Source organism: Coregonus clupeaformis, chromosome 10 (genome assembly GCF_020615455.1).
Source record: "Coregonus clupeaformis isolate EN_2021a chromosome 10, ASM2061545v1, whole genome shotgun sequence".
NCBI classification, from domain to species: domain Eukaryota; kingdom Metazoa; phylum Chordata; class Actinopteri; order Salmoniformes; family Salmonidae; genus Coregonus; species Coregonus clupeaformis.
In genome coordinates, this window is record NC_059201.1 from 35,109,969 (window position 1) to 35,119,831 (window position 9,863).

Below are 9,863 nucleotides of genomic sequence, written 5' to 3' on the forward strand. Positions count from 1 at the left end.
TATGGAAGGATATGAGTACAGTGGAGGTAAACCTAAGCGTTGGGTAACAATGAAAGAGATAGCATCACTGGAGGCACCGATTGAGCCGGTATCGGCGTGTATGGGGGGTGGAACAAAGGAACTATTTGAGGCAGTTTGAGAGGGACTTGGGGTTCTACAGTGAAATTGTATAATAAGAACTAACTGGAACAGCAATAGGCAAGGCATATTGACATGGGAGAGAGGCATAAAGCAATCACAGGTGTTTTTAGAGAGAGCTAAGACAACAACTGTTAATGGCGATAAAGTTTTGGCTGAGGCTAAACAGAATAAACAGGACAGCGTACCGTGTAAAGGAACAGTCCAGCAGGCATCAGCTGTGCAGCTGAGTGATCATAAGGTCCAGTGAACAGCAATATGTGAGTCAGAGAGCAGTTCAAATTGATGGTTCAGCACAGCGACCAGGAAGCACGGTTGTAGTTTGCGTGTGCTAGCGGGCCGGGGCTAGCAGATGGATCTTCGTGGTCGTCGCAACGGGAAGCCTGTTGAAACCACTGACGATTACGTCGGCAGACCAGTCGTGATGGATCGGCAGGGCTCCGTGTCGACTCTAGGAGGTCCCGTCCGGTTGACAGAGAGGTAGATAGCCGGGAGATGTGATTTACTCAAGGCTAGCTCAAGGCTGATTAGCTAACAACAACGTTCATTTGGTTGCAGCTAGCTAGTTGCGATTATTCAGTGTTAAAGGTCCCGTGATTCCGGCAGAAAATCCGATAGGTTCTGGGTCGATAACTCGCTGTGCAGACAGTGCAGACTGGCCGATAATAGTCCAGACTAGAGCTGGCTGGTAGGTAGTGCAGGACACGGACAATGGAGAAAAAGCCGCTAACGGTGGCTTATAGCAAGTAGCTAGTTAGCTGGTTAGCTGGCTACTCCTGTCCGGTAGACGGAGAGGTAGATAGCCGGGGCTAGCTCAAGGCTCAAGGCTAACTGGTGCTACGGGGGCAGTGGTGATTAGCCTACAGCAACATCCATTCGACATCCATTCGGTTGCGGCTAGCTAGATCCGGTGTTAAGGTCCAGTGATTCAGTTATTCCGGCAGGAAATCCGATGTTCTGGGTGAAAACCGCTAACGGTGGCTAATAGCAAGTAGCTAGTTAGCTAGTTAGCTAGCTGGCTGGCTAGTTTCAACTGGAGATTCTAGATAAAGGTGAGTAAATAATATAATCCGTTCCACATTGAGTGAGGCGGGTTGCAGGAAAGTATATTTAGTAGAAGGATGAAAAGTGTGATAGGGAAATATATACGTAAAATACAAAAAAAACTGGCTATTTACATGGACACACAAGAGAACACGACCGCACTGCTACGCTACCTTGGCTAAGGGGAAAGGTTAGCTAAAAGTGTTAAGGTTAGGGTAGTAAGTAGATGCAAAGTAGCTAAAAAGTAACTAAGTAAGTCGCTCTGGATAAGAGCGTCTGCTAAATGATAATACTAAAAATAAAGAAAAACCCTTGCATGAGTAGGTGTGTCCAAACTTTGGACTGGTACTGTACACCCACCCATCCACCCACCATCTAAGTAAACATATGTCTTATGTAACCATACCAAACGTAACATATCATACTAAGTTCTATTGTCCCTGATTTACATTTCCTATGTTGTGTCTAGTCTATGAGACCAGGCTGGATGTTGGACACAATGATACTGACAGAGCACATGCTCATCAGCATAACTTACAGGTGTGAGACTGACGCAGAGCCTCTACATGAAAATGATGTGTTTTTGATGGTTGCATTTCTAAGTGAATATTGTTTCAAAATAGAGAACCTACAGTTGCATTTAGGTTCTTGGAAATGGAATAGACCTTTATAGATAGTTTTATACATATTTTTAACATAAGGTTCTAGCTATAATAATTTGATTACTTTTATTTACATTTTAGAAACAGAGACTTTAAGAACATTGCCACCTTTAAAACATAATATTGTATAGTAGTAAGTAAGTTGACATTCACCCCCTGGTATATCTTGTGTCTGTGTATTCAAAGATCTGACAGAAGTAGTGGAGTCTGGAGGTAGCAGATGTGTCCTCTGTCTTGAGGCTGCTGGTCAGTCTGAGTTTCCCACACTAAGTCCTGTGTGCTGTGATCAATGCAATACAAAAGCTGCTCAGTGGATCATTAGTGATGGCTATTGGCTTTGTGTTGTACTATAGACAGTGTATGACATCACAGACCATCTGGATTCTGGAGGGAAAACCTACCACAGGTTCCTTCCATATTGTTTCACAATCATATATTTATTTAATTTTATTCAGGTAAAAAATTAAATATCAGACTACATTACAGAATAATATACTCTATATGTGTTTTGTGGAAAATGACATAGTTATCAATGGTTATATTGATGTAAGGAATGATGCTCTCAATGACACTGAACTATGACTCTGCTCGCCAGAGCTTTCCCACACTTTGTCCATTGACAGAAATACCTTTGAACAATAGAAGTGTGCCTTATTCAGCTAATTCGTCTCTTTTTACAATTTCCCAAAGGTGCCTGGTGAGTAGCTTGTTAATTAAATATTACTCAATTTCAATATGACTGAACTGCAAGTGTGCTAGGCACAATAGTATAACAAAATGTCAACAACCAGTTAATTACTGATGGCATTTTGAATCAGAAAACCAATTAGTGCAAAAGTTGAGCTTGTTACTGACTTGACTTTAGCCATAACAACATCTGGTACATCTAATACACATACAGTATTAACAGAATAGTTGTATTGCAGTAAGTCAGGACTAAATGTGTACTTATGTGGGTATAGTGGTTTTAGCCATATACAGTCATTGATGCTTCAACAAATTCCGCTAACAAGCTTGCTGGACAGTAAAAGGTTTTCTGTGGCATGTGGAACTGCTCAAGGTGCATAACACGGTAAGCACATTATAGTGTGTTTATTCATGCCCTATCAGAGTAAGTTATTTACTTATGTTCAGGTAGTACGTTCTGCATTGTAAGTGTTTAGCAAAAAATATGTTTAGAAATGAATGTCAATGTCAATTCCAATGTCAGTTTTTTTTTAACACACCTGGCCTGGACTGTATGTGTATTCACTTTTATGTTTCTTATCCTCCAATGAATGTTTTCTGTGCGATAAAATTGACCAGATGTTGGCTACTGTAGGGGTATGAATTGTGTATCATTGAGTTTTTCTGTCATTTCTTGTCAGGAGCATATATCTGAGAGAACAATTCATTCCTCCATGAGACACATAAACGTATAGCATATACCTAATGATTTCATGCGTAATGCTATATTCCTCATCCCTCTGAGGTTTGCCAATGGTGAGCTGTGTTTTGAATACAATATGAAAAGACAAGTGAAATATATTATCAAAATATTTATTGAGTCTTTGAATGAAACATGTTAGCCACATTTGAAAACCCTTTAGGCATATTTGTGTATTAGGCACATTTGTGTATGTGTGAAGCCATTAATAAGTCATTGAAAACAAAACAAACAATATGCTTTAACATCAAAATCATAGCGTTTCCCCTTAGTATAAAGGAAAGCAGGGTTAAAATTATACATTGACTCACATACCCTAAGAAAATGGGATAAACCAATGGTCATATTTTCAACACTTCTACTTTATAACAAGAGTGGCCAGCACTCTGTAATTTAAACTCTGAGGACAAGTGTTTACAATCAGAGTAACCAGCTCTGCTCTCTTTCAGGTATCATAGATCAACAAATTCATCCAAAGTTGACTTTCTCAGAGAAAGGATAGAGCAGTACAACTGCTTATAACAATGCATGCAATGCATTTCCAAATAATTTCTAGAGAATTTGCAATATACACAAAACTAAGCTGCACAAAATCATTGTACTTTTAGACAAAAAATATTATTAATTTAGCTATGTCTCTCTGTCAGTTGCGATCCAGTGTCTGCCAATCAGTTGCAGTCCACGTCTATAGCAGCATCACAAGGGAATACATTAAGCCAAGGTCACAGTTAATCACAGCACGGTCCATGACCTCTTAACGGCAACCTCCACGTCCATGCATCTCTCAGTTCATTGTTCGAAGCAGAGTGGTACAATGTCCTCCTCTGAAGCGGGAAAGAGACGCAGCATGTCCCTGGAATATTTGGAATAGCCGGTGGGTGACAGCAAGACCTTCTTGGGAGTGAAAAAGGATATCGTTTTCTCCAGAATAGGAGATATGGGAGATGTAGGGATCCCGTTCTGTAGGTGTTCTCCAATAACTATCTTCAGTTTCTCCACACCACTGCTGCACTTCCTCTCCAACAGAGATAGTTTACACCTGAAAAACAAGACAAGACAATCATGAACATCTCACATGTTTTATAAATTTTTAACTCTTATGACCTGAAGTATTTCAGTGTAATATATCATGAGCTTACCTAATGTGCTGATCTTTCACGTTCATGCTGCCCTGAAGAGCGATGTCCAAGTAGGCAGGCATTTTCAGATGTTGGCCTTGAGTTTGCAGCTCGGAAATAAAGTAGAGATGTTGATCTTGCTAGGTCTTGATGGTGGTCTAGAGTTTGTGTCCTGATAGCTCCTCTGTTCTGCTGTTTTTCTGCTGGTCTTGGCTCAGCTGACGCTAAGAGAGTATTCGATAGTGAGCTCTGCATCTCCACTCTGTATTTATGTGCCTACTCTTGCGCTGTCTCATGCTCTGCAGCCAATCAGAGGGCTCAGATGGTGGGTCAATAGTCAGTGGGAATAATAGCTGATTCCTCACAGGACAGGTGGGATGTTGTTCTTTATGCCATATGCAAAAGAGGTTGGCCACGTTAGTCCCTGGGAACGTCTCTATACCCATGTGTACTCCGAAAAATAATTTTCCCATGTCAAGTTGTGACACAAATCAACAAAATGCAAATGTGACATATGCTAGGATCACAAGTCTTTCTCATCCGACAGTAGCTAACTATCATTGCAATAGATCCCATGTGTGTACTAGCCATATTTCTGATATGGCCTTTTTACAGGAACTTGGTCATGGCAAGAGTCTACTAGATCACCTAATCAATCCTATTTGCTGATGGTCCAGATACATAAGCAACTTGTCGGAGATCCATAAAATGGTACATTTGTAAACTTTCTCTTCAATATATATTTAAAAATGTATTTGGTAAAAATACAGCAAAGAATATTGTGCAATTCTGTAAAGTGTTCCCAAACTGAGTTATCAGTGATACAGATGGTTTGTCGTTTGGTACTAGACTGCCCTATAAACCAGTCTCTCTCCCAGCATGGCTGGATGTGCATGGGAACAGCCAGTGGGTCTTTGTGAGAGCAGACACACTTCTATTATGTCTCGGGGCTCAGCAGGCTGCATTCAGAAGTGTGGGAAGCCATGTGTCCCTGTGGCTCCCAGCTCCAGAGAGAGGAGGGCGTGCGACTGGGGCACGCTCAGCGTTGTGCAAGGAGACAGCTGTGCTGTGGAGCTCAGAGGAGGGAAGTGTGCTGCCTGGGGCTCCTGGGAAACTTGAGCGAGTAGACAGACAGGCAGGAGGTCATCATCACCTCACAGCTGATACATTCTGATGGAGTCACATTACCTGCGAGCTCATCTGCTAGAGACAGATCAGTCTGAAACGACTCCAATCTTTACAATTTGAGTAGAATACCAGCATTTTATAATGTTGTGTTTTCCTATGCATTTTAGAAACCTGTGATAGTCTCACACGTGTAAGTTGTGATGATGAGCGTACGCTCTGTCAGTATCTTTGATCCCAACATCAGGCAGCAGATCTGGGGGTCACCAGTTTCCCAGATTCACACAGCGCTCTGTGAGTCTCTCTCCATCACCCCCACCTTTCCACCTGTTCCCTGAGACATGACCATTGTCCCCCAGAAATAAGAACACTGAGCATGTGGCAGCTCCACATTCCTCATTGTCCTCCCAAGCTCACCCATTGGCTACAGACTGTGAGAAACTCCAACAAGCCCAAGACCCACACATTCATATGCAGATTATGGACTATATATAGGAGAGTTGAAGCCAGTACGAATCAGATTCACCCTATACAGAGACCTCTACAGCACAGAGATCCAGCCATGGCACCTACAATCACTTCAGCTATGATCTACTGTAATGAGCACTGGACTCTGACCAACAAGGTAAATTGAGTTAAAAATAGTGTCACATTGTTTCAGTATTTGCTTCTAGAATACAGCGATTCATGTCAGCTCTGTTGTATTCAGAATAAGTTTATTAATGACTCTCCTCTTCTCTTCTTGCAGCTAAGAAAGCCAGTGGTTGAAAAGTTACGCAGAGATCGTATCAACAACAGCATTGAGCAGCTCAAGTCTCTCCTGGATCCAGAGATCCTCACCCAGCAGCCAGATTTCAAACTGGAGAAAGCCGACATCCTGGAGATGACAGTTTGCTTGCTGAGACAACAGCAACAGTACCAGCCAGTGAGTGCCTCCTCCTGCTCAGCAGGTGTCAATGAGTGTTACTCCAGGTGTGTCCAAGAGATTGTGCACTTCCTGTCCAAGGATGAGGTGAAGACACAGTCCCAGAGAAGACTGGTGAGCCACTTCCAGAGCCTGCAGCCATCCTCTGATAAGAACAGGAGGGAGAGTGACCTGCCTCAGTTGAGCTCCCCAGCCCAGCACAGCATCAGCAAAGAGAAGAGTCCAGTCAACAGCGCTCTCTGGAGGCCCTGGTAGAGTCCTGCAGAATGGAGCTCCACTCTCTGATAAACTCAATGGACCATGTTGGTCCAACATTAATGTCATGGACAGTGATCATAGATCACGCAGGATGTTTTAAACGTCCTGTTTTGATCGAAATTTGTCATTATAGTTGTACTGAACAAGTAAAATAGTTTTGACCAAGAAAACGATGAAACTATGAACATTGCGTTTTTGAAATGTTAATAACATTTATGTTTGTGAAGCATGTGTTCATTACGTTGAACATGTGCTTATTAACGATCAGCATCAACTTCAATGGTCCTCCATGAGGACCTTAAATCCAAAATGGGTATTTCATCATCAATCTTTTTGTGATTATCGATTACCAATCTGTTTAAAGGTCAGTACCTATTCAAGAATGAGACATTTTGTTACACTACATTTTTGTAGTGATATGATCATATTGACATTATATTGAGCATCTTCTGTGAAGTATGTATCAGTATTAGTTAGGCATTTGTTATTGATCAACTTGAGCTACATCATCACTGATCCTCCATGAGGATTATTTACCCAAACTGGGTATTATACCTGTTATCATCACTCTGTGATTAGAAATAATTGATCTGTTTTTAGATCAGACTTTATGTGTGAAAATGTTGCTCACATTATTTGAATAATGTGTATATTGTAAAGGGGAGAAAATGTTTTCTCTCAATGTGAAACCTTTGTTTATTTTAAACAATATGTTGTCTTTTATAAAGACAGTAACTGTGTATCCTATGCTCTGTTAGAGTATCATATGTCTTGGAGATTGATCCAAGTTGTGGTTTTGATGTGTAATCACCTAAAGTATTCACCTTATATTTAGGTGTTCAAATCTATGATGTGACTCTGAGTCAATGTCAATAAATCCCAAAATAATGAAACGTAATAATTTGTTATTGTCCTTGATCTTTCCTCCTGTCATCAACATATTGACTGTGGCCTACAACACAGATCTACTGAATGAGGTCATACTTACTATTACAATGATTTGTTATGAAGTGTTGGAAGTTGAAATATTGCATCACAATCAAGTAATCTACAGTGGTCCCAGTTTTGAGCAGGAACAGAAATAGTGATGCTTTTAAATGTCTAAGAGGAAAAGGCCCAGGGTGTGGACATGAAGCTAGAGTTAGAGTTAGGATTAGGGTTATGGTTAGGGTTGAGCCGGGGTGTGGACATTAAGCTAGAGATAGGGTTAGGGTTGAGCCGGGGTGTGGACATGAAGCAAGAGATAGGGTTAGCGTTAACGTTATGGTTAGGTTTCAGCCGGGGTGTGGACATTAAACTAGGGTTAGGATTACGGTTAGGGTTATGGTTAAGGTTTAAATCAACATGTCACTTTTATATCATTAATCAAATGTAGGTCAGAACCAAGACAAGTGCTATTCTATAGTGCTCACTATTCTTTAACTCTAATTATTTACTCGACCCTAGTTTTTCAGTGAACCTTCTCTAGGACCGGATGCTTCTTTGGTAATTGAAGCATATATAATGGTTTCATAGGCACCAGACTGAACTGAATACCTAACATGATGCCTTATAATAAGGCACACTTCTATTGTTCCTCCATTGAGAGCAGTGAATGGAGAGAGTGTGGGAAACCAAGGAAAACTCACACACAGACCCCCTTTGGGACAATAGACTCAGACCTCTGGACCCTGTAGGATGAGGGGTAAGAAGAAGAACCCTTTTTGGTTCTAGATTGCAAAACAAATTCTAAGAGTTTACATCAAAATGCAAAATAATCATGAATAGGTAGCAGCTTTTTAATGTTTCACATATTGCAACCAGGGCTGTGGAAGCAGGGGCTATGTGACCGTGGTTAACCTTATCTTCATCAGTTGAAATTAGACAATGAATTGTAAGGATTGCACAAGTGTTTTTTTATTATGACAGGGTGTAAGAGGAATTAGGTAACAGATCAGGAAAGACATAGAACACTTTATTCAAAACGATCAAATTGTAGAATCAAAGATGATAAATCTTCTATCTAAAACGTATATGCTTGAAATATTTTCTGTATTCAGTCCAATCTTGACTATCTCTGAATGGCCATATACTGTACAAGTCTATATCATCCAATAGTCAAAATGTTTGTATTTACTACCTTCTTAATTGATGTATGTCTGTTTTTTTTTTTTTACATTTCCCCCAGGGGCTTGATGGGAACTGCTTGTGTCGAGATTAATTAGCATTTAACAAGGCACAGTTATGTTGTTTAGTGGAAGCTCTGTCAATGGGCAGAGTGTGGGAAAGCTCTGGAGAGCAGAGTCTCAGTCTAGTGTCATCATCATCATCAGTCCCATCAGCACCTGTCTGTCTGGGAAACACCCAGAACCACTCGGGAATAGGCACACTTATAGAAGGGAATTAAACAATAGCTGAATACATCAGTTTCCCCAGGGTATAAACTTATCGTTCTTTCTCCTTCTCTACTGTATTCCTATGGGGTGGAAGCTGAATCAATGCATTATATTATATCTAAAACATCATTTGTGTGAAACTCTGCATACTTGATTTTAAACTTTTTAATTTCAATATTAAGTTTCTCCAAAATCACAATCTGAATGTAAACAAGTTGAACATAAACATACAAATAAAATCAAAAATATATTAAATTACATAAAGTAGAAATGAACACAGACACAGTATATGTTTTGCAGCACACTTTTAGGATAAAATCAAGTGTGCTGATGTTTCCCGCCAGAATCCAGATGGTCTGTGATGTCATACTCTGTCTATAGTACAACACAGAGCCAATAGCCATCACTAATGGTCCACTGAGCAGCTTTTGTAGTGCATTGATCATAGCACACAGGACTTAGTGTGGGAAACTCAGATCAGCTCTCTACTCACACGGACCAGTGGCCCTAAGACAGAGGACACATCTGCTACCTCTGGACTCCAGAGTGCTTGACCATATAATTACTACGACTGACCTTCGAGACCTCATGATATTGATACAATATCTAACCTGTGAACTGAACAACAAGCTATATCTCTCTGGATATCCACTTACTTACTATATTAGAGAGACGTCATATTTGACTCAATAAATAATAAAATAGAATACAAATTAGATTCAGCACGACAGAAAAGTATAAATATTTGTTCCTTTTCATCTATGACAAAATGTAAAACTATATACAATATCA

General features: G+C 40.4%; 1 protein-coding gene across 1 annotated transcript; it reads left to right on the top strand.

The window, feature by feature from the left end:
• Nucleotides 1-6,051: 6,051 nt before the first annotated feature.
• On the top strand, nt 6,052-7,571 carry LOC121575804 (transcription factor HES-5-like). Its single transcript, XM_041889093.2, has 2 exons — nt 6,052-6,138; nt 6,262-7,571. The coding sequence occupies exons 1-2, from the start codon at nt 6,076-6,078 to the stop codon at nt 6,691-6,693; spliced, it is 495 nt and encodes a 164-aa protein (XP_041745027.1). The 5' UTR covers nt 6,052-6,075; the 3' UTR covers nt 6,694-7,571.
• The last annotated feature ends 2,292 nt before the right edge of the window (nt 7,572-9,863 follow it).